This window comes from Chiloscyllium punctatum, chromosome 14, assembly GCF_047496795.1.
Source record: "Chiloscyllium punctatum isolate Juve2018m chromosome 14, sChiPun1.3, whole genome shotgun sequence".
In the NCBI taxonomy this organism is placed as follows: Eukaryota; Metazoa; Chordata; class Chondrichthyes; order Orectolobiformes; family Hemiscylliidae; genus Chiloscyllium; species Chiloscyllium punctatum.
The window spans coordinates 7,247,086-7,273,556 of NC_092752.1; the positions used below are offsets into that span (position 1 = coordinate 7,247,086).

The window sequence follows — 26,471 nt, forward strand, 5'->3', positions numbered from 1 at the left end:
CTTCCAATGATGATAAGCATTTTTTACTCCCTTATCTACCTGTGCTGCCACCTGTGGACCTGCACACATAAAGCTTTACTCCCCGTCAATTGGATTTGAAGGGTCTGTTCTGAGGAAGTCATTCCTTGACTCAACTTTAGCTCTGATTGTCTCTCCACAGATGTTACCAGACCTGTTGAGTTTCTCCAACATTCCCTGTGCTTGTTTCAGGTATCCAGAATCCACAATACTTTGCATTTATTGAGGAACAGCAGTATTACTGGATTCGCACTTTCTGCACTATTGCACTCAGAGTGAAACTGAGAAAATGCACACACACACACACACGCACACACACATGCACACTTACAGACTTCGACACATATAGACTCAAAGACATGCAAAACTCACATAGACAGAGAGGCAAATAGAAATATACTCACAAATAGACACACACACTCAGACACAGACACATACTCATGCTCACAGACACAGACACATATAGTACACCTATACACACAGACACATATAGTCTCACAGACATACAAAACTCACACTGACAGAGAGGCACACAGAAATACACTCACAAGTAGACACACACACACTCAAACATAGACACATACACATGCTCACATACACAGACACATATGCACACCTAAACACACACACAGACGCACATAGACTCTTAGATATACCCAGACAGGCACACAGAAATACACTCACAAGTAGACACACACACACTCAAACATAGACACATACACATGCTCACATACACAGACACATATGCACACCTAAACACACACACAAACGCACATAGACTCATAGACATATCCAGACAAACAGGCACATAGAAATACACTCACAAATGGGGACACACACTTTCACACCTAAACACACATTGACTCACAGACAGGCACACAGAAATACACTCACATATGGACACACACAGACACATGTACACACCTAAACACACACAAAGTCCGAGTTGAAAATATCACTGTCTGAATTTGTTTATTTGGGAATTGGGTAAACACAGTACATATTTATAGCATATACAACTAATATTCTGGATTCTAATCCCTCTGATTTACAACTATTTACAGTTTAAATAAGGCACTGCTCCCCAGTGAGCTGTAGCTTTTTAAAAAAAATCTCATCTGTACAGATGTTAAAAAAAATGCTTTGTTTCCAGTTATACAATTGATAAAGTTTCATTTGTTGCATCCCCCCACATACACTGCAAAGTACTGGTATCCCAGCACTGTCCCCAGTTTCAGCTTTCCTGACTAGCAGACTGGAGATGGCAAACCTCTCCTGAGAGATTTCGGGAAGCAATAGTGGATCCCCCTGTGCCATTTAGGTGAAATGCTGTCTGCGTTACAGACCCAGCAATGGTCTTTCTCCCATACCCTCACATGGCTTGGTTTTCACCAGAGGTCAACTATTGGGAGAAAGGGTGAGGGAGCCACTGGTGGGGTAAGAGAGGGTGTACACACCCAGGTGTACGGAACTGTAAAAGTGCACACTATGTGCACAGGACTGAAACCATTCCCCATTTGCCAACAGAGAGACAATGCCGTGCTGACCTTGAGAAGCTGTCCACACAGCATGCAAGAACCCAACAATGTATATACATGCTTGGAGCTAATTGGGAGATAGCTACCATTTGAAATGAAATGGATTCAGATTGGATGGAAGGTGATTCGGGTGAGTCAAAAAAAAATTCAGAAACTGCAGGAGCACATTCTGCACTCAAAAGGTCTTTGAGGGATTTGGACATTGTGCTTTAAAAAATACACAAAATAAAACATAATATTGCATTTTTCTTCCTACTCTTTCAGTAACAGGGATTTTGATTGTCCAGCACTTAGCTCTACTCGACAGTCCCTCTAATGACATACAAATTCACACGACAATTCAAGACATCCTCCCAATGTTCAGACTGTTACCACCGTCTCTCTCCCTACCCAGAGAGACAAGTACATCTCCTAGCGGTCAAAGAGCCAACTCCACCTCTAATGGATCTTAAGTCCAACGGGGATCAATTACAACAAAGGGTTCAGGGGTTTTTTAAAGCTGGGAACTGACTGACGGTTGGATGGTGCCAAATACTTGTTTAACTGTTTGAGTAGAGATAATATATTGAAACCAATGCTCCCCACTGAAGTAACAATGAGGATTTTCCCCAGCCTTTAAACTGACTTGATCTTCTGGTGGAGTTTATTTTGGCCAACATGTTGAGACAAATCCATTCTCACAGATATTACCTTCACTGTTGCAATGAACATTTGCAAACCAGATATAGAGTCTTTCTCAGCAGCAGTACGTTCATGGAGTGAGGGGATGCTGTGAAAGAAATGATCGGGTATCATCAGTTTTCGTTTGAACAGGGAAAGGCCAAGTGAAGCAACGTCTCTCTCTTCACTCTGTGAAATCACTTTAGGCAGAACAGTGCCCTGTCTAATGGAGCCAGGCTCATCAAGATGGTCATTAATTCAGCACAAGATGATTTTACCTATCGTTGTCATTTGAGAGATGAATAATCTGAGGACGAGAGTCATTCGGCATGGCGCTCCTCAGTGTGAACACATTGGAAAGTTGGTGAAACATCTTGTCTGGCACTTACCCACCTTTTCCATTCTGTAACTGAAATAACAAAGGCCAGCATCGCCTCACCCTTTATTTATACGCGCACAGTACATGACACTGACCCTGCTAGCTCAGAGCTGGCTCCTTATGTGAGCAGAATTTCCTGTCTGTATCTATCAGCCAGGGCTCCCTGATTGGACCAGTTCAACAGGCCCAATAAGGGATCTTATAGTCTATGATTGATCATAGAATAGTATTGATCCTTGATGCATCATTGATGCTCATGATCCTTGCGATGGACTGAAATCAGATTGCATGCTCCTTCAGTTGCTTGTGTTAGGCTGATCACAGACTGCACTCATCCTTACAAACCCAAAATATGTCAACCGTCAGGTGAGGTTGTATGTTTGGGAGACACATGCGGAACAATCCTGAGTGTGTTAACAACTTCACTGGCAATCAATGAAAGATAATCAGTCATGCCAGTAACATGACTCATTTACACCTTTACACACATTAACAGCATTCAGAGACAGGACCCATTCTCTACAAACAAAAGGAATATGTTCAAGTCCTTTTTTCTAAATTGCCTGGGAGCTTGAGGAGCCAATAGTTTTGTGCTGCTTTCTCCACGGCAACCAAACCAATCAGCAAGTGTTTCTCTCACAGTATAAATTGTCAAGGTCATTTGAAATTTGGAATTCTTGTGTTTGTCCTGATGAGAGCAAGATGGAAACCTTCAGCAATTTGTCTCTCTTTATCATGATGTTCAGGGTCTGTGTTAAAGCTCATTGTTCAGACAGAGTAGAAGGGGGTTCGTTCTCTGTCTCTAAACAGAAACAATCCTGGCCAGAAGCTGCATCTTGTTAGCGTTGTGTGTCTGTTCAGCCGAGGGGGAGACTAATTCAGATCACGAGGGAGACATTGTCCAAATCAATAAACTAAAAGCCAGTAAGTAAAATTGAAGGGAAACATTAATTCAATCTGCTGATAAATTAAATGAAATTTTCCATGTAGCCCTAGAACATGTGAGTGTCCAGTGAGGGTAAATAATGGCGCAGCTAATCAAAAGGAATCACAAGAGGAATAGTGTCCAGTTTATTTCAAATTAACTCAAGATGGAACTTAAATGACAGTTTAATAGCATTTAATGTGGCAGGATTAGGTCATAAAGCCATTTGAACCTATCAATAAGGTTGTGCCTCAGCTCCCAACTGCATGAACAGAGTTAGTTCAGTTGGCTGGATAGCTGAGCTGTGATATTGAGTAATGCCAAGAGTGTGGCTTTGATTCTCACAGCAGCTGAAGTTACCATGAAAGTCTCAGCCTTTCCCCCTCCTCAGGTTAAAACGCTACTAGCTACCTTCCTCCAATGAGAGAGCAGCTTTATTCTTTGTGTAGGTGATTTTTAGTCTCACAATAGAAATACATGACGCATTAAAATGTTTTTTATTTGGTTACTATTTCATGATTTCCAAATGATGGTAGGATAAGGGGATAGGAAGGAGAGGCAGTTCAATCATGACCTTTCTAGTTTCAAGGATTCTTTTTTTCAATGTTCACAGGATGTATGCAAGGCCAGTGTTTCTTAACCATCTATATTTGTGATGGAGGAAGTGTTGCTAAGCAACCTTCTTGAACCTCTGTATGGACACCAAAACTGCTCATTATTTTTAATTCATTCATGGAAAATAGGTGTCACTGACTGGGCCAGTATTTATTGCCCATCCCTAGTTACCCCTTGAGAAGGTGGGAATGAGCTGCCTTCTTGAACCACCACCGTTCATGTGCTGTAGGTTGACCTATAATGCCCCTGGGTAGGGATTTCCAGGATTTTGACCCAGAGACAGTGAAGGAACTGTGATACAAGTCAAGATGGTGAGTGCATTACAGAGGAATTTGCAGGTGGTGGTCCCAGGTATCTACTGCCCCTTTCCTTCTAAATGGTAGCGGTCATGGGTTAGGAAGGTGCTGTCGAAAGAGCCTTGATGAATTTCTACAGTGCCTTTAGATGGTAACTTGTTGCAATTGCGTGCCAGCCGTGGAGGGAGTGGGTGTTTGTGGATGTGGTGCCAATGAAGTGCGTTGTTCTGGATGGTACCAAGCTTCTTGAGTGTTGTTGGAACTACATCTATCCAGGTAACTGGTGTCTTTTCCATCATGCGCCTAACATGTGTCTTGTAGATGGTGAACAGGCTTTGGGGAGACAGGAGGTGAACTATTTACTGCAGATTCCTAGCCTCTGACCTGCTTTTGAAGTCATAGTGCTGGTATGGTGAGGCCAGCTGAGTTCCTGGTTAATGGTAAGGCGAGGGAAGAAGTTACAGAATTTTGTCCTAGCGACATTGAAAAAATTGTGATATTTTTCCAAATAACAATGATGTGTTCCACTGGATGGTGGCAACGATAGTATTTGGGTGGCATGGTGGCACAGTGGTTAGCACTGCTGCCTCACAGCGCCAGAGACCTGGGTTCAATTCCTGCCTCAGGCAACTGACTGTGTGGAGTTTGCACGTTCTCCCTGTGTCTGTGTGGGTTTCCTCCGGGTGCTCCTGTTTCCTCCCACAATCCAAAGATGTGCAGGTTAGGTGAATTGGCCATGCTAAATTGCCGCTAGTGTTAGGTAAGGGTTAAATGTAGGGGCATGGGTGGGTTGCGGGTCAGTGTGGACTTGTTGGGCCGAAGGGCCTGTTTCCACACTGTAATGTCATCTAAAAAAAATCTAATTAATATGGTCTGTCTATTCAGTTTCTGGGCATGAGTAACTTCCAGGATATTGGTGGGGGTGGGGGGTGGGGGGTGGGGGGAGGGGGGCGGGGGTTCATTGATGTTTATATCATTGAGCATCCAAGCAGGTTAGAGACCCCCTTGCTGGAGAGGGTCACTGACTGGTACTTGCTTGGTACAAATATTACTTTCCATTTATTAGCTCAAGCCTGAACGTTTTTCAAAAACTGAAATTACAGGTTCTGAAACGGAATGGTTGGATGGGCTACTATTCTGTTATTGATTTTTAAAAATACTGCATGTCGTAAGGAAATTCTTTAGTTAATAGGTGAGATTTCAGATATGCTGGAGCTGTAAAGATGACTCGGGACACTAAATCACTAAAGGTGAACATATCAGTGCAAAAACAAAACCCCAAAATCTGAAAGGAACACAAAAATCAATAGGAAATCATCTAGCACTTTGAGCCTGTTCTGCTATTCTGTGGAATAATGGATACTTTTTGCTGTAATTCTATATGTCTGCCTTAGCTCCATATCATTTAATATAGGAGACACTGAGCACTGCAGATGCTGGAGATCAGAGTTGAGAGAGTGGTGCTGGAAAAGCACAGCAGGTCAGGCAGCATCCGAGGAGCAGGAGAATCAACGTTTCGGGCATAGGTTCTCAAAACGTCGACTCTCCTGCTCCTCAGATGCTGCCTGACCATATCACTTAATATGTCTGGTTATCAAAAGTCTATTGATTTCAGATTTTAAAATTAGCAACGGATGCAGCTCATGGGTGGAAGGCTCCAAACGCTGTGAACTGCACCAAAGCAAACACTTGTGCTTCTTCTTGTTGGCTAATTAACAGGACGTATTGTATGTTATAATGGCCTCAGTGTTTTTATCCTTGAATAAATATTGGGATATAGTGAATTCCTCTCACTTCTTTGCATGTGTTTCCTAACTTCACTCCTGAAAGGGCAGCACGGTGGCACAATGGTTAGCACTGCTACCTCACAGCGCCAGAGACCCGGGTTCAATTCCTGTATCAGGCGACTGTCTGTGTGGAGTTTGCACATTCTCCCCGTGTCTGCGTGGGTTTCCTCCCACAGTTCAAAAATGTGCAGGTCAGGTGAATTGGCCATAGTGTTAAGTGAAGGGGTAAATGTGGGGGTCTGGGTGGGTTGCTCTTCGCAGGGTCGGTGTGGACTTGCTAGCCCAAAGGACCTGTTTCCACACTGTAAGTAATCATTGGTTCTGTTCAATCATCATCTTCATTTATAGAGAATATAGCTGGAAGTTTGGAGGCAGAAATATGATAGGAATGCTGAACATTGGGGAACTGGATCCACTGGGCCCATCCTTATAATGAGGGTTATTGTCAGATGTTCCCCTATCTCTGGGATTCATTTGGAAACCAATGGGATAGAGTGTACCCAGACAACATGTGAAATGTGAGGCTCCCAAATAACTTCAGAGTAGCATGTCCTGAAGAAATGGCAGTAAACTACTAAACTCACTGCAGCACCTTTATAAAAGGGGAAGCGTATTGGGAAAATGTTGGAATTCCTCCCAACATTGTAACCATAAGTCCCCACAAGGCTGTCCAAGTCTCTAATCTGACAAGTACCTACTGTCATGAGTGCCCACGAGTGGCATATAAAACGGGGGAGAATGTCAGCGACTTGGACGAGCACCTTTTGGGATTTAGAACCTGTCTCCCTCCTCTCTCCTTTCTCTGTTTGGGGGTCAATTTCCCCAGCACTTCAGTACTCCATGATACTTCCCATTGGGAGTGACACTCAGCAGATGATAAGTCCCTTACAACTACCCCCTTGAGTGGTTTCCCAGCTGAGTAACCTGGTTGCTAACGTTACATTCATTGCCAGGCTCTGACTGCCAGGGACACCTGTTCTCTGAACCTATGAATTTACCACCAAGGATGGTCCACCATGAATTCCCAGAGTGCTGCTCCAACACTATGAACTCTGGACCAGGAGGTTATTCCTCTCATAGCTTAACAAATCCCCTTTCAATCCTCTGACCACCGAAAATGTTTCTGTGAGAGCAGTAGGGCTCTTGAAGGAGATACAAAGGAAAGTCAGAAAGCTTGATGGAGTGACAAGAAATTCAAGACAAAGATATTGGCACACAGTTCCAGATGAGCTAACCTGGCCAGATGGAATCCAATTATATGATCATCTGGAGACGGTTTTGAGTGGAAGGTGAAGACATTACAATCCATGTCTCACATTGTCTGGGTTCCTGTCAGTGCTTGTCAATAAGTGTCACATTCTTGTCACAAGGCCCCTTCCCATCCAGTTCTCTTCGGTCAAAGGAATATCCACACGCATACTCAATGAAACGTTCTCATGGGTGTCCATGAAGGGCAGACAGCGGCGGAACACATTCTCTCGTGATGAGGACGTTTGCTCTCAGTGGACTCCAGGCGACATCTTCCCTCCCTATGGTCATCAGAAACTCAGTTCAGTTAAACCCTACAGCAGCTCCACCCAGTATTAACAGCGTCAGTTTATGTACAATTGGAGTCAGGTTGGAGTTGGCTTTTTGAGTCTCTTATTGCATAACACTTCTCAAAAAAAAACAAATTAACCAAGTGAACAGCTTTCACAGAAAGCGAGCATGCAACCTCCCTTTGTGTTAATATCTTGAATATCTGTTTGTTTTTAACACTATGTAAGCAGGAAATACCCAGTGGATGCTCCTTTTGCCATCTCTGGTGGCTGTGACAGTTCACTTCTCCCTCGTTAATCAGCCCATTGCTGCACCAACGATCAAGGGGTTGAAATGACTTAAACAGAAAAGATAGTTTAGAAAGGGTCAAAAGGCTGTCACTCTCCCATCCGCTACGGGTCCGGTGCTATGTGAGGGTCTCGAACACCGAGTGGAGATTTGGCGTTGCATCAGAGTTTAATATCTTGAGATTCTGACATTTTAGCCAAGGTTTTCTTCACCCGGAGAGCCGTTAGCCGAGAAGCTGGATTGTGGGCCCAGCACTCTGTCATGACTTTTCCCATTTGTCTTAAGCACTGCGAAGACAAACACACAAACAGGCATAAACCAAAGCAAATAGGCACTATCCCTATCCTTCCCTGCACTACTATCCCAAGGCTTCACTTGTTGAGCGTAATACGGAGCAACTGCCCGATAAAACAGCAACCCTTGTTTTCAAACCCCTCGCATTCGCCCCATCTCTGTCACTCATGCAGCCCCCCAACCCCCCCCCAACCATTCCTGTGCTCCTCCTCTTCCAACCTCCGGCTTATCCCCAATTTTAATCATTCCATGGATTTTAAAGATGGTCCAAAATGAGGAGATGGAAGTGAAGTCATGGAGGGATTTGAGCTTGTAGGTGGGACCATAGTTGACAGGATCAAAGGGAGGATTTGTACCCTCAACAGTTGGCCGGGCAGTTGGGGGCAAGAAAGAATGCTAAGAGTTTCAAAATCAGGAAGGACTCACAGCCTGAGAAGGCCGAGGTGTTTATAATATCAACTAAAACAGTCAGAAAGGTCAGAATTTAGTCTGTAGAGAACGAGCATCACAAATGCTTCACCAGATCACAAAACCTGTTGCTGTCCTCAGTGTGAAGCATTGAAACTTAACATGAGTGAGCAGGGATGATAATTAGCCTGTGCGTGTTCATAGCACCCTGTCGAATAATTCAGATCTTACAGCTCAAAGTGACAAAGTTAATGGTCAGTACTGGAGGCAGCCCCAAAGTGGGAGCAGGAGACCTGCTTGTTCAAGTCGGAGGAAACATCTACAGAAACTCAGCAAAACAGGGCATTTAGAAGGGACTTGGCAAAACACAAGCGTCACAAATTTCCTCAGTGGCTGTGTCTTCAGTGGAAAACACGGTCCGGCGTCTCTGGGCGATCTCTGAGGACACGCTGCCATATTCACAGTCATCGACTGGGAGAAATGTTGACAGTGATCTACTGAAACATGACCTGCTGAAACATGATCCGGAGAACACAGTAGAAAGTGGTTTCCAAAGGAGAGAGATCCTGGAAATGAAATGTTAACTCGGTTTCTCTCCCTCTGCAGAATGCTGCCAAACCTGCTGAGTTTCTCCAGCACTTTCTGATCTCCAGCGCTATAATTTTTCTGATGGGAAATGGGATTACTGCAATGTTTCTGATGTGATGAACTTTCAATTCCAGATTAAATTCATTAATTCAGTTGAAATGGCACCAAGATGGGACTTGAACCCCTGACCTTGCATTACTAGACCATTTGCAGAACAAATGCTTTCATCTTATTCTTCGTTGTTCTGTTACACCCTCCACCTACCCCATGCTCGTCTTTAACAAATGTCTATCTTACCTCGTCACTGGTCCATCGATTGGGAAAGGATGGTCTCAGTCGCTTGATACATACCACCTCCCTCATATCTTCAAAGGACGGGTCACTGGGCACCAGATCATGGTAAGGGAGCTGGTACTCTTCAACAATGCCTGTTGATGGAAATGTCATGCAGCACTGACAAACCACAATACAGGATACATTCTATTGAAGTAAATCCCTTGCCGTTCCAGCTCTCCCCTCAGTGGCAGATGCCATAAATCCCTCAGCGAGTCTGCCCGCTCTCAAGGCAAAAGTGAGGACTGCAGATGCTGGAAACCAGAGTCTAGATTAGAATGGTGCTGGAAAAGCACAGCAGGTCAGGCAGCATCTGAGGTGCAGGAGAATCGACATTTCAGGCAAAAGCCCTTCATCGGGAATGAAGACCTGATGAAGGGCTTTTGCCCAAAATGTCGATTTTCCTGCTCCACGGATGCTGCCTGACCTGCTGTGCTTTTCCAGCACCACTCTAATCTAGACTCTGCCTGCTCTCAAAGTTATGCCAACTAACTGTTCAGCACAGGAGCAGGAGTAACTCAGTACTGACCCCTGCTGGAACTCCTCTTGACAGGCTTCTGGTGAGTGAAGAGATTGCAAGGGGAGAATTAGACAAGGAGCACAGAAAGATCCAAGCAATCTTAATCTTTGACATAATAGGATTATGTCAAACATAGCCAGAAACAGAAGTGTTGTTCACACACTAATGTGGGGCATGATACCAGGTTTGATCAGGCTGCTAAACTCTGGCCATTACCAGCAGCAGAGCAAGGTGAACCTTTAAAAAATGTATCAAATATTAAAATTGTTTACGTTTGTCACTGTGAAAGAAAATACCCATTCAAACAAAAACCGGTGTGATATTTTTGTAGCAGCTGAGAGTTAGTCAGTAACATACTGTTTATTGATCTCGGAGCTGCTGTTTCTCAGCAATCAGGAAAAGAGAACGATAAAATACTCAGCTTCAACTGACAGACAAGGCTCAGGTCACTCTCAGTCCAAAAGGTGGGACTCAAATCCCAACACACACACACACGTGCACACACACACACACACACACACATACACACACACACACACACACACACACACACGTGCACACACACACACACACACATACACATACACACACACACGCACACACGTGCACACACACACACAGAAACGTGCACACACACACGCACAGACGCACACACAGACACACACACACACACACACAGACACGTGCACACACACAGACAGACACACACACAGATACACACACACACACAGACACACACATACACAGACACACACACACACAGAGACACACACACACACGTGCACGCGCACACACACACACAGACACAGACACACACGTGCACGCACACACACCGACACACACACAGACACACACGTGCACGCACGCACACACACACAGACACACACACAGACACAGACACACACACACGTGCACGCACACGCATGCACACACACTGACACACACACACAGACACACACACATGTGCACGCACATGCACGCACACACGCCGACACACACACACACACGCGCGCACACACATGCACACACACACATGTGCACGCCCGCACACACACATACACACACATGCGCACACACACCGACACACACACAGACACACACACACACACACGTGCACGCACCCACACAGACACACACACACACATACACACGCACACACACAGACACATACACATAGACACACACACACACATGCACACACAGACACATATAGACACAGACAGACACACACTGACACACACACTTCTTTTCAAAACACTTTGAATACCACTGCAACTTTTACCTTTCATCATACATTATCTGCTATGATTGGCCTGACTTAGAAAGTGCAAATTCACATGGCCTCACAGCTATCGACTGTTATCTGTGACATTCCCCATCAATATTGCTCTGGAATTCAGAATTTATTCTCTGGGTCTGTACCAAATCCAAAAGCAGGCAGATGGGGCATCTTTGGGCACCCTGCCATCCTCCATCTGACTCCCTTGAGTAGCTTGTACAATTCATTACAAACAAATTGAATGAAAACAATTAAATAATCATAGGAACACAGGGAGACGCTCAGGCCTGTTTAACTGTTCAGGTAACTCACAAGCCATTTGTCTCGTAACTCCATCTACCACCTTTGTTAAGCAGCTTTTAATACTAATAGCTCATCATTTACTAATACTTCTGCCCTGCATGTTATTTCTTCCAAGCCTTCACCCACCCCTATGCTGGTAAATTCCTTCGATACTACAAGCCTTTGAGAAGCCAATGTTTTTCCTACCCTGGTTATTTGTGCATCCTGATTTTAAACACTCTACACTGATGACTACACCTTCAACTGATCAGGCCCTCATCTCTGGAGTTCCCTCCCTAAATCTCTCGGCCACTCCAACACTCTTTCTTCCCTTCTTTAAGAGAGCCCCTAAAACCTCTGTCTATGATTGAGTTTCTGTCCTAATGTACCCCGACATGAAGCAGTGCCCAATTTTGTTTGGCAGCATTCCTCTGAAGCTCTCAAGCATTTCACTACTTTAAAGTCACCTTGCAGATGAACGTTATTATTTCCTAACAAAACGTCTCCACAGACTCTCTCTGCATTCTGATACTGTGATGATGTTTGACCAGAAGCAGTACAGTCATGTAAATTTGTGGTTTCTTTATGTTGTCTGAAGGACCGTAACTGTTTTTCATAAAGGTTGGAAAAGATTCTTAAACATTTACATCCATTGTTTACATCATTTTAATTTTCTTGAATAATAAGAAATATTGATCCATGTGACCTGGCGCCCATTGATCTGGAAGCGGTACCAACAGGATTAAATTCTGATTATAACCATGTGGCTCAACAAAACAGACAGCTGCGAGACAATGGAGAGCTGCAGCAGAGGGGTGAATGGAGAAGGTATATTTATAAGGAGCAGTGTGTTTGTAAGACCATGTAGACCGCTGAAGATAGACTTCAAACAGGGATTGCGTATTCAACAAATTTATTGCATTGACTTCAGTTTTACCAGATCTGACAAGACTGTTTTACAGAATTCATTAAAAGGGTTGCCTAAAGGAGTCTCTGGGGCTTCTATACCATCAAGACTATAATAAACCTAGCTAAGGAGCTTGCACAGGTGTACAGTCCCTACAGTGTAGAAGCAAGCCACATCGAGCATCCCACACAGACACCAACCCCCCTATACTTCCCATATCTAATCCACCACCTGCACATTTCCCTGGACACTATAGGCAATTTAGCATGGCCAATCCACCTAATCTGTACATCTTTGGGCTGTGGGAGGAAACCCACATGGATAATGGGGAGAATGTGTAAACTCCACACAGACAGTCATCCGTGGCTGGAATTGAACATGGGTCCCTGATGCTGTGAGGCAGCAGTGCTAACCACTGAGCCACTGCACCAGTAGAATAAAGCTGCTGATGAACATGACTCAAGGATCAAGCGATCTGGTGAAAAGGTGAGGGATGCTACGTAGAGGAAGCATGTTACAGATCTGTGGAACTACACATGGGGTCACATGTTTGTGGGTGCTTGTACTTTGTAAGAGGGACTTTGTTGTGTCAACTGCTTAAAGTGAAATAGTTAAAGTATCATTTGCCTGTTAATTCATGCTCACTTTACATTGATTCTGATTTGTGCGAAAGTACAAGTTACAAAGAGTGAAATCTTGTTGGTAATTTCATTAGGGGAAGATCAGTCAAATTTGGTTTTCTTGATTTCTGGCTCCCCCTAACCAATAGCAGATGGGGATCATAACAATACGAACAAGATAAGAGATACAGGTTACCTTACCTACAGAAACACAACGGCGAGCTATTTCCCAGAGGATCAGACCAAAGCTGTACATATCTGCCATGATGTATGATTGGAAATGGTTGCGATTGAGACTTTCATCCAACACTTCTGGTGCCATGTAACGTTTTGTGCCCACCCTGGTGTTCAGGGGTATGTCAACTTCATTGGTGTCACTATGGAGGAAGGAAGGGAGAGAGTTACTTTCTTCAGCTCATCTCTTGTGACACTGCTCAGTGAAAACTTGCTTCTAATAGTCCCTCTTTCCGGTCAGTGCATTGGGAAGAATGACCGAGAAATCCCAGCACAGAGTGACTAGGCAAATGGAGATACCTGTGGTATATCATCAGGACAACAAGTGGAGAGTGAACACGGTGGAATCTGGAGTCACACTGAAAAAGCAAGGCCAGGGAAAGCGGTCTCACTTGGCCAGTTTGGTTAGAAGTCAGAGACCATGGAAGTAAAAGGCTGAACTGAAAGGCCAGGCAAAGACATACATTCGTGATGAAAGGTTTTTGCCTGAAACATTGATTCTCCTGCTCCTCAGATGCTGCCTGACCTGCTCTGCTTTCCCAGCACCACACTCTCGACAAAGGCGAAACATTATTTCACAGGGAGCAGTTAGGATCTGAAGGGTTCTGCCTGGTAGGCTATAAGGAAGAGGTCTAATTATACACTTCAAAAGGGAATTGGGGACTGGAAGCAGAGCCTAGCAGGGAAGACAGTAGAGCAAAAATGGCAGGAGTTTGTGGGTATAATTGAGGACACTGTACAGAGGTTCATCCCCAAGAAAAGAAAGATTATCCAGGGAGGGATTAGACAGCCATGGTTGACAAAGGAAGTCAGGAAATCTATCAAAGAAAAAGAGAGATCCTATAAAGTGGAATGGAAGCACTGGGAAATCCGAAGATTGGGAAGGCTACAAAAACAAACAGAGGATAACAAATAGAGAAATAAGGAAGGAGAGGATCAAATATGAAAGTAGGCTAGCCAGTAATATTAGAAATGATAGTAAAAGTTTCTTTCAATACATAAGAAACAAACGACAGGCAAAAGTAGACATTGGGCCATTTCAAACTGATGCTGAATGCCTAGTGATGGGAGATAAGGAAATAGCAGGAGAACTTAACAAGTACTTTGCATCAGTCTTCACAGTGGAAGACATGAGTAATATCCCAACAATTAAAGGGAGTCGGGGACTGAGTTGAGTATGGTTGCCATTACAAAAGAGAAAGTGCTAGAAAAGCTAAAAGGTCTTAAAATTGATAAATCTCCTGGCCCCGATGGGTTACATCCTAGAGTTCTGAGGGAGGTGGCTGAGGAAATAGCAGAGGCGTTGGTTGAGATCTTTCAAAAGTCACTGGAGTCAGGGAAAGTCCCGGATGATTAGAAGATCGCTGTTGTAACCCCCTTGTTCAAGAAAGGATCAAGACAAAAGATGGAAAATTATAGGCCAATTAGCCTAACCTCGGTTGTTGGTAAAATTCTAGAATCCATCATTAAGGATGAGGTTTCTAAATTCTTGGAAGATCAGGGTCGGATTAGAACAAGCCAACATGGATTTACTAAGGAGAGGTCATGCCTGACAAACCTGTTGGAGCTCTTTGAAGAGGTGACAAGTAGGTTAGACCAGGGAAACCCAGTGTATGTGGTCTACCTAGACTTCAAAAAGGCCTTTGATAAGGTGCCACACGGGAGGCTACTGAGCAAGGTGAGGGCCCATGGTGTTCGAGGTGAGCTACTGGTATGGATTGAGGATTGGCTGTCTGACAAAAGGCAGAGAGTTGGGATAAAAGGTTCTTTTTCGGAATGGCAGCCAGTTACAAGCGGTGTCCCACAGGGTTCAGTGTTGGGGCCACAGCTGTTTGCATTATATATTAATGATCTGGATGAAGGGACTGGGGGCATTCTAGCGAAGTTTGCTGATGATACAAAGTTAGGTGGACAGGCAGGTAGTACTGAGGAAGTGGAGAGGTTGCAGAAGGATCTAGACAGTTTGGAAGAGTGGTCCAGGAAATGGCTGATGGAATTCAATGTGAGCAAATGCGAGGTCTTGCACTTTGGAAAAAAGAATACAAGCATGGACTACTTTCTAAACAGTGAGAAAATTCATAAAGCCAAAGTACAGAGGGATCTGAGAGTGCTAGTTGAGGATTCTCTGAAGGTAAACATGCAGGTTGAGTCCGTGATTAAGAAAGCGAATGCAATGTTGTCACTTATCTCAAGAGGGTTGGAATATAAAAGCACCGTTGTACTACTAAGACTTTATAAAGCTCTGGTTAGGCCCCATTTGGAGTACTGTGTCCAGTTTTGGTCCCCACACCTCAGGAAGGACATACTGGCACTGGAACGTGTCCAGCGGAGATTCACACGGATGATCCCTGGAATGGTAGGTCTAACATATGAGGAACGGCTGAGGATCCTGGGATTGTATTCATTGGAGTTTAGAAGATTAAGGGGAGATCTAATAGAAACTTACAAGATAATACATGGCTTGGAAAGGGTGGACGCTAGGAAATTGTTTCCATTAGGCGAGGAGACTAGGACCCGTGGACACAGCCTTAGAATTAGAGGGGGTAAATTCAGAACAGAAATGCGGAGACATTTCTTCAGCCAGAGAGTGGTGGGCCTGTGGAATTCATTGCTGCAGAGTGCAGTGGAGGCCGGGACGCTAAATGTCTTCAAGGCAGAGATTGATAAATTCTTGATGTCACAAGGAATTAAAGGCTACAGGGAGAATGCAGGTAAGTGGAGTTGAAATGCCCATCAGCCATGATTGAATGGCGGAGTGGACTCGATGGGCCGAATGGCCTTACTTCCGCTCCTATGTCTTATGGTCTTATGGGTAAATACTTAAAGGTTAAAAAATGTTGAGTTGCGTGGGAAGTGCAAGAGGCAGTGGGAACATAGAACTGCACTTTAAAAGAGCAAACCCAGGCTGAATGGACTGAATGGCTCAATGGACTGAATGTGGTCACCTGTAATCCTAAATGGTTTTCAAGCACACTGACAGAGCTAGAGGGTGTTGGTGTGAGGGGTCCAGTACGGGCCTGTTGGGCTGAATTGCCTGGTGAACCTTCCATGTTACAGGGAGAGTCTGAGAGGAGACCAACCCCAACAACAGATAGAGCAAAAGGGTGAGAGAGGAGATGGAGACAGAAAGTAAGAAAGAGACAAAGAGAGAGACAAAGGGACTAGCTGAGAGAGAGTGACAGAAAGAAAAAGGCAATCAGGCAGAAAGAGGGAGAGAAAGAAATAGATAAACAGAGACAGACAGAAAGGGACAGAGAGGGGAAGCTGCAAAGAGAAAGAGTGAAGCAGACAGAAAGAGAGACAGACAAAAAGACACAAGCGCAAAGGAGAGAGAGATACAAAAAAGAGCGAGACACAAACACATTCTTTCAAACACACAGAGACATGCACACTCTCTCTCATACACACAGAGACACGCACACTCTCTCTCTCAAACACATAGAGACACACACACACACTCTCTCATACACACAGAGACACGCACACTCTCTCTCTCAAGCACATAGAGACACGCACACTCTCTCTCTCATACACACAGAGACACGCACACTCTCTCTCATACACACAGAGACATGCACACTCTCTCTCTCAAACACACAGAGACACACACACACACTCTCTCATACACACAGAGAAACGCACACTCTCTCAAACACACTTACACACAAAGAGGGACTAAGGGAGAGGTCAAGAGGAAGAGAGGTGGAAATTCAGACAGTCCTCTCTTCTGACGGCACCATGCCCTCTTCCTACTCCCTGGTGCAGGGGTTTAGGTTATGTCTGACCTTCTGTGTTCTCTAATTTGAGTGTCCCACCTGATTTACACTCCCAGCAGGAATTTCTGGGGAGATGAGCGGATCTCCTTTTTGCCAAGAGCTCGGTGGAAGGAAATCATGTGTGGGAGGGGGAAGAGTCATTTTTCAAAATCAGAACCTGTCACATTAATACTTGCATCAATACCCAAATGTAACCAGCATTTCCATTAATACTTTCTCTTGGGGAGATAGTCTATTGACACGAGGTTCCTGTTCTGCTCCTGCTTTAATCATGTCAGCGTCAGATTGATTTCTGTATTTCTCCAACAGTTATAAGGGTAGCAGTAGTTAAACCAGGCAAGACACACAGAAATGATTGTTTTGATAAGAAGCAACTTAGAAATAAGTTTTCTGAAACTCTTGAAGATTTTAAGTGATGGGGCTGTGACTATTTCCTTTCTGCGGGATTCCCTGTCCAGTGAAGCAGTTGAGGCTACACCATTGAATGTTCTTAAGGCAAGCAAAGATAGACAGGTTTTTGGGCAATAAAGGAATTAAGGGCTATGGTGAGCAAGCGGGTAAATGGAGTCGAGTCCATGATAAAGATCAGCCATGATCTTATTAAATGGCGGAGCAGGGTCAATGGGCCAGGTGGCCTACTCCTGTTCTATTCTTATATTCTTATGTTTTTTGGCAACTGGCTCCATTGTGGGCATATTGTAAGGAAACTAGAGTCTTGATCGTTTGCCCCAGTAAGTAGCAATGCCACACAGACAAGGAGTGCTTTGTGTTCCAGTCTCAGTCAAGGTATTGGTCAGAGCATTCGAATATGACTCCTGCACTCGTGAAGTGAAACGACACTGATGTTTCATCTCCTGGGTTTTTGGGTTGCAGATATCAGGTTCAATCATGATTGAACCCTCGTGGTTGAATTGCCAACTGAATACTAGTCACCTGTAACAAAGGAGGAACCTGGTACCCATGGGACAGTCCACCGGCTCGGAGGTTCTGATGGTCAGGAAAAGGGAGGAGAGGCGGGTGGGGGACAGGCCTTTGGAAAACCAACACCGGGCAGAAATCAAGGAGAGTTGGCAGCTTTTCACAGCTCACCTGATGAATTTAACAGCCAGGCCCAGATCGGCAATACAGCACATCCCGTTCTTTTTCACCAATATGTTCTTGCTTTTCAAGTCGCGATGGGCGATGGCTGGCTTTCCCTGCGTTCCAAAGATCTCCGTGTGCAAGTGGCAGAGTCCACTGACCGTTGAGTATGCCAGCTTTAGCATGGCTTTCGTGTCAAGGGTTGTAGACTTCAGGTAATCGTAAAGAGATCCATTCTCATGATAGTCTGTGATCAGATACAGCTGAGTCCATGACCCTGTCCCTTTGATGTCAGCAGCAATGAAGCCTAAACAAAGACAACAACACAATTGATCTTTAATGTGATAATCACCGAAGCTATCAGATGATTGAGCAAACTATCCTGTCGACATTTCAGGGAGAATGCTCTGAAGGAATGGCTGGGATACCAGGGCTGAAGGATTTCAGTTAGCAAAAAAAAGACATATGTATCATTACAAGTTTTCCATCTTACATTATCAGGATAAATATAAAATCGTCAAATTTCAAATCATCGGCACAGCTCACACTATAGGTGAAGAAGGTGCTGATTGGTTGTCATATCAACTGAGATTGGCTAAGATGTGGAGGAGCTGGTATTGGACTGGGGTGGACAAAGTTAAAAATCACACAACACCAGGTTATAGTCTAACAGGTTTAATTGGAAGCACTAGCTTTTGGAGTGCTGCTCCTTCATCAGGAGGTTGTGGAGTATAAAACCATAAGACACAGAATCTATAGCAAAAGATGACAGTGTCATGCAGCTGAAGTGATATATTGAACAAACCTGGATTGTTAAGTCTTTCATGTTTTAGAATGGGCTGTAGGTTTCGGGTCATTAATATGTAAATCCCAGAACTTCTTTAAGTCACCTTCTCGAGATAACTTCAGGTTTTATAACAAAGGGTGACGTCTCAGCTCAGACAATGCATTAAAAGTGTGAGGTCAAAGTCTGGCTGTATCCCAGTCTTGAATCAGACTCTGAACTCACACTTTTAATGCTTTGTCTATGCCGAGATGTCACCCTTTTTTAATAAAACCTTAAGTTACCTCGAGAAGATGACTTAAAAGAAGTTCTGGGATTTACATATTAATGAACTGAAATCTGCAACTCCTTCAAAAATCTAGGCTTCCCAAATTGTAGAGAAGGTGTTTCCATTGGTGCTGGGGAGCTCAAAACTAATAGCTCTAAGTATCAGATTGTTCCTAATAAATCCAACAAGGAATTTCAGAGAAAACCCTTCAGTCAAACTATGGTAAGAATGCGGAACATGCTACCCTGGAGAGTTCTTGAGATAAATAGCAAAGATGTACTTAGACAGAGGTTACATAAACATTCGAGGGAGTAAGGGATTGAAGGATTTGCTGACAGGGTGACAGGAAGTATCCAGATTAGAAGAAATTAGTGCGGAGGAGAAATACTGTTCTGACCTGGTCCCACACTCTCACCAGCCCTGATGTAAAGTGATGTAATGTAAATTTATTACCTCAGGGTTTCCTCAAATCGGGGTTCACACCCCAGCTGGGTTCACCAGCTGCCTCAGAGATATACTAGGATGCAGAAGGAGGCTTTGTCTGCACTGGCTCTCTGATAACTTTTAAAATTGGACTACTCTACTGCCTTTTCACCAAGTCCCTCCACATTATTTCATTTTAAATAACCATCCAATATCCTGTTGAATGCCCCAACTGAACCTACCTCCACCACAATTTCAGGCAGTGCATTCCACACCCTAGCAACATACTGTGTGAAAAAGATTATTCTCAGCCTCCAAATCATTTCTTTTGCAAATCAGTTTACAATGGTGCCTTCTGGCTCACCATCCGTTTATGAGCAGAAATGGTTTCTCCCGATCCACTCTGTCAGGACCCTTTCTGATTTTGAAAACTTTTATCAATCTCCCCTCAGCTTGCTCCTCTTCAGGGAAAACAGTGCCACCTTCTCCAATCTCTCCTCATAAATGAACGTCTCATCCCTGGAACCATTCACACCAACCTCTAATGCACTCTCTCCACTAAAGTGACCAGCGGCCAGAGTAGAGTGTGCTGAGAAACAGCGGTCAGACCACGTGTTGGTCTGCAATGGAGAGACCTTGCAGAGAGACTGTGATGGTTGTCTTTACAACCTTGCCTTTTGCTTTTCTGACCTGTCGTTATACTATGTATAGCTGTACTGTAACCTTTATTTCCTTCTTCATTTCTCTATTCTATAACTAAGGACTGTACCTGGGTACTCTGTACCTAAGATGGTGCTGTAAGGGCTGACTTATAACCTTTTCACTGCACTCATTTGAGTACTTGTGACAATAAAGTTAATTCAGTTCAATTGAATACATATACAGGGGAACCTCAATTATCCGAATACCAATTATCTGAAAATCGGAATATCCGAAGGAGATCTCCAGGTCCCGATGGAAACATTACATCAAAGACGTGTTTCCAACACTGATCATGTCTTTTGTTTACAGTGATTAAACAGGCACAGTCTCCACATGACTGACCTCTCGCCCTCTCTCTCTCTCTCTCTCTCTCCCCACACTTTCCCTGGAGTTCTACACAGGGGTGAACCCTAAACCCCTCCCCACCCCCCCTCACCCCACATAATCTCTCCAACATTATCCTGTACAGGGCAAGCATGGAACCTGTAATAAATGTGCAGTAAAATGTCGTGTGTGTGGCTGTGGCTGTGTCTATGTGTGCCATTTGGAGACTTACCCCACAAAGGCAGCAGCAGCAGCTGCAGCAGTCTTATTGTTGGTGTGCAGTCTGAATGCCCTGGAGAGGGGCTGGGGGTGGCGGGGGGCTGTGTTGGGGGTGGGGGCTCGTGCATTTTGTGCTGGGGGGTGGGGGCAGTGTTGGACTGGGTTGGGGTGGAGGCAAGGTTGGACAGGGTGGGGGACAAGTTTGGACTGGGTTGGAGGCGGGGGCAGGGGCAAGGGCGGGTTTGGACTGGGGTTCGGGGTGGGGGACGGGGTTGGACTGGGTTGGGGGCAGGGGGTGGGATTGAACCAGGGTGGGGGCAGGGGCAAAGGTGGAATTGGAGTGGGGTGGGCGCGGGTGGGTGGTTTTGGACGGGGGTGATGTTGGGGGCAGTGTATCGCATGCTGTATGCTGCTGCAGTCTCCTGAACAGGGAGCAGACTTTAAAACTCCGAGCCCCAGAGGAAAGGCATTTAATCGATTTTATGAACAATCGATTATCCGAACGAAATAGTGCCTGTCCATCTCATTCGGATAATCGAGGTTCCACTGGAACACTCTCTGCTCCTGAGCACCTTTTAAACAGTGCCCTTTATTTTGTGCTGTCTCTATGTGCTCATCATGCCAAAGTGTATCATCACTTCACATTTCTCTGCCAACTATCTGTGCACTTCACCAACTTGTCAATGTCCTATTAACTTCTGTCCCCTTCACAGATTTTCCAAGTTTCATGTCGTAACAATATTAGGCTCCCAAGCTCGGAGGCAGGAAGTAGTGTGACAGCACCCTGACCGAATTATAGTATCTGTGCTCTAACAGGCCCCAGTGCTTTTTCACTAACATCCTGACAGTTTTCACTTGCTTCTCTCCCATCCCAACCCCAGCATCTTCTTGCTCTAACAGGTCTCTCTCCCATTCCACCTGCTGTCACCGAGGGATGGAGGGGGTGCATGGCTGTGTTTGTGCCTCACAATGGAGTTACAGCAGACAAACCTTTGTGAAGCACTGTATTATCTTACATTTATAACTAGTAGCTTTGGTCTTCCTCCGAGTAGAAACATCTTCTCTATATCTACCCCCATCAAACTCCTTCATAATTTTTAAGCCTTTAAATGGTTCACTCCTTGTTTTAAAACAATGCTATCAGTGGCTCTCTGAGTAACTGTCATTTGTAACACATTGCACTAAGCTTCTATAAACTGCTCCTTAACCATGTGGCAGGATTCCAATGTGTCTTTATATTGTGGAGTAATGAATAAAGTGAAATATGAAAGTGAGGACGGTGTTTTACTTCTTGGGACATGTCACATTTATAGGATGTAACATGATGGGAGAGACAGACAACTCAGCCTGTGACATTCAGACCATTTCCTCACTTGTTAAGGTTTAGCTGAAGATCAAGTGAGGTCCCACTGGATTTGAACTCAGTGAACAGAGCTGCAAGGTCATATGAATGACAGGCACCTTAAACAAAGCCAATATACTCCAGGGGTATTGTGGAAAATCAACAACGAGGATTAGATTTCATACATTCTGAAAGTCAACTTGAAACGCGGGAGGAATGCGTGTGACTTGCATTGACTGATGCACTGAGCCCTCTGAGTCTCAAACTTTGTCCAACATTATTTTGACTTCTCCCACCCACTTCGAAATGACAATGGCAGCAGAAAGGAAGCAAAGGAGAGAGATATCACCTGGGAAGGCATGGCCTCTTGGGTATTTACACAACATTTATGCATTCTTCGAAATGTTTCACCTGAGGTGGGTGCTGTGGCAAGGCCAGTGTTTATTACCCATCCCTAATGGCCTTTGCATTCAATAACTCATGATGGTTATATCAGACTCAACCTCATCACTGTATATCTAGAGTCACAACAAGCCAGGCCAGACAGGAGCAGCAGATTTCATTTCATAAAAAAAATTAGAGAAGCAGATGGGTTTGACAACAATTGATGATCAATGCTTGTCACCATCAGAGATAAAATTTATATTCCACTGTAATTCATTGTAACTCCACTAACTGCCATGGTGGGATTTGAACCTATAACCAAAGCTTGCCTTTAGAGTACCAGCCTTAGTGACATTACCAGTGTGCCACCACTTCCCCTTAATACCATACTGACAATAAAAGCATATTATGGTAATAGCACAATGTATTCACACAAATGGAAGATATCTGCACTATCATCTTGTTTAACCAGGCAATATATCAATTATTCTGGATTAGTGGTGCTGGAAGAGCACAGCAGTTCAGGCAGCATCCAAGTAGCTTCGAAATCGATGTTTCGGGCAAAAGCCCTTCTATTCCTGATTTCGAAGCTACTTGGATGCTGCCTGAACTGCTGTGTTCTTCCAGCACCACTAATCCAGAATCTGGTTTCCAGAATCTGCAGTCATTGTTTTTACCTCGTTGAATATATCAATTATTGACAAGTCATTCCCTGAATTTCCTTCAATCTCACTTGGGGGTCACAATCCTGGAATTCCCTCCCAAAGGGCATTGTGGGTCCAGCTACAGCATACGAACTGCAGCGGTTCAAGAAGGTGGACATGCTAAAAGTTGCCACCGTGCAGGTTGGTTGGGTTGTCCATGGTTAAAAGAAAGCCGATGCGGTGTTACTGGGATGGGATTGGGGTGGTGGTCTGGAGGGAATGCTCTTCAGAGGTTCAGTGCAAACTTGATGGGCCATATGGCTCCTTTCTGCACTGTGAGGATTCTATGAAGGCAACTCCCCTTCTCAAGGGGAACCATGAATTGGCAGTAAATGCTGGCCACCAATGCTCATGAATTAATTTTTAAAAGTTGACAAATGTGTAGAGTTAAAATGTAACAGAGCCATATGCTAAATCTGAAGGGTACATCTAATGATCATAACACAAGCACCGATTAGGGCTCCCAATCCACACCCAAGTAAAGATTTCAGAATAATGCCTCTTAGTGCAAACACAACCAAAGAAAGCAAGCCATGTCTGAGATGGCAGTCAGGCTCCCCTCAGGCTGGAGTGTGGTCTAGAGGGGTGGTCGACAGCTGAGTTTATGTTAATACAAGGATGTTAAATTCTCCAGGATCATCCTGAGTTTACCAGGAATCAAAGATTAATCGCATGGACATATATTGTGAGGAAAACCAAGAGGAAAAGTCTTAGGGACTTTATTAAAAAAAAGTAATTGAATGCTTAAGTTCTATAATCCTTGAAATATTGGAGTTGGGGGAAATGAAGAGAAGGGTCAATGTCAAAGGGTAGAATGGGCATTTTTTTTCTCGAGAATTAATGCCATCAGAAGTAATCAATTTATGTGAATTTCTGAGGCGGCACGGAGACAGGTGAGATGAAGAAATCTTACATAAAGTTGTTGCAGGGTGTATTTTGGAAGGACAGGTTGAGGTAGTCAATTCTGTATTGATAAAGGGACAAGTCAGTCAAACAGAAGTTCTGGGGGGAAGAATTGGGGAGAAAAGCAGGAAATGGGATTGGCTTGGGATTTGTTCCATCAAAGAGACAGCACAGGGATAACCAGACGAAAGGATTTCTCCTGCACTGTAAATATTCCTGATGCCTTCTGTTAGCATGGTATGTTATAGTAAAATTACAGCCAGGATGGAAACAACCACTTAGTCACACTGCCTTGTTACTCCCTATTGTCCTGCAAATATTTTCCTTCTAAGTATCTTGAATTCTGTTTCATAAATTATTATTCAATGTATTTTAATGCCTTATTGGCAGTGTATTCCAGATCATAGTAACTTGCCACATCAAGAGAATTCTCACCTTTCACCTTTTGAATCTTTTAGCAATTTTATTAAACCTGTGCCCTTTGATTTCTGACCCTCCTGTCAGGTTCTAACTACGATACAGAATGGACCTGGTAATGGAATAATAATCCGAGGGTTATAGCTAATGGTTTAGAGATTTTTTTGGTTTAGATCATGTTATGGGGAATTTAAATTCAACTAACTAAATAAATTCAGAATAAAGAGTTGCCATTAACAATGGCGACCAAGACAACTAATGTTCATTATTATTTTAAAACGCATGTTCTTTAATGCCCTTTAGGGAAGGAAACTACCATCCTGACCTGGTCTGGCCTACATGTGACTCCAGACCCACAGCAATGTGCTTGGCTCCTAACAGCACTCTGAAATGGTCAAGCCAGCCACTCAGCTTGTATTTAAGACAACAGCTACTGTCTCAGGTATGTCATGCTCTTACACCACACTAAAATCTTCCTGTAGAACATTTGGACCTGTAGTGAGACCTTGGAGTGTGACTGTTTACTCCATCTCAATCAAGGTTCGTGGGAACAGACATCCATCATGCCATGTTATCCCAACAGAAAATAGCAAACTACAAACTTCAATGGAAAGGGAGATGTTCTGGCAGAATTGAGTCCACTCTATGTCCAGAATCCTACCACACCACAACCCCCTTTCCCCACCCTCTTACCAATTGCCCCATAGTAAATCGCTCCCAAACACTCCCCCATCTTCGCATCCAGTTGATGACTTTAGTTGATTGACTCCAAAGACTAGCTTTTCTGGACACCTCTATCTCTGTAATCTCCCATATTACTCCCATTTCAACTTCTGGAGCATCCTGAATTATAATTGCAACACCATTGGATCCCTTCCTTGAACCTCTTGTCCTCCTTTAAGACCTTTACTCCTAAAACCTCCTTGGCCAAATGTTATCTCCTCACATGGCTCAATTGAATTGAATTGAATTGATGTGGTTCTGTTCGTCAAGCTGGGAATATGTGTTGCAGACTTCCAGTTATCAGTTCCAGCTGTCCGTTGCAGTGGTCGGTATATTGGGTCCAGGTCGATGTGCTTTCGGAACTGACAACCGGAAGCGGCAGATTCAAACCACTGCAAATGCCGGAGGAAACAGCACAGAAGCGCTTCACAGGAGGCTCCCAAGCACTGAGGATGTCACCTAGACAGGGGACGAAACGTTTGCAAGACAAATTCCCAGCTCGGCGAACAGAACCACAACAACGAACACCCGAGCTACAAATCTTCGCACAAACTTTGAATTGAATTGAATTGAAATCAGTTGTAGCCCAGAGAAGGTTCACTTAGTTACCTCTTGGCAGGAAGGGGTTGCTTAATGAAGGAAGGTAGAACAGATGCAATTCCAAACATTGCAGTTTGGAAGAACGAGAGTGGATTTGATTCTGACGGGACTGAGCAGGGTAGCTGCTTAAAGAATGGGGTGAGATCTCGAAGTAGGGGGCATCGTTTCAGAATATATGGTGAATGTAGGTTTCTCAGAGAATCATGAATTATGGGAATTCTCAATGACAGCCTTCAGTGGAGGGCTGAAACATTCAGTATATTCAAGGCTCAATTCGACAGAATCTTGAACGATGAGAAACTTATACGGCTT

The 26,471-nt window shown here is 44.2% G+C and overlaps 1 protein-coding gene across 10 annotated transcripts in view; it reads right to left on the reverse strand.

The window, feature by feature from the left end:
• Positions 1–5,369: 5,369 nt before the first annotated feature.
• The window catches only part of bmpr1ba (bone morphogenetic protein receptor, type IBa), a 504,601-nt gene continuing 483,499 nt past the window's right edge, over positions 5,370–26,471 (reverse strand). For 9 of the 10 annotated variants that reach the window (XM_072583837.1, XM_072583834.1, XM_072583835.1 and 6 more), the window contains 4 exons: positions 18,376–18,673; positions 13,478–13,653; positions 9,633–9,763; positions 5,370–8,332 (listed from right to left, as the gene is read on the reverse strand). In XM_072583837.1, the coding sequence (XP_072439938.1) occupies positions 8,207–8,332; positions 9,633–9,763; positions 13,478–13,653; positions 18,376–18,673 (731 nt within the window). In that variant the 3' untranslated portion in view covers positions 5,370–8,206. Of the gene's footprint in view, positions 8,333–9,623; positions 9,764–13,477; positions 13,654–18,375; positions 18,674–26,471 lie in introns of those variants that run through there. The other variant, XM_072583844.1, reaches the window with a different exon arrangement.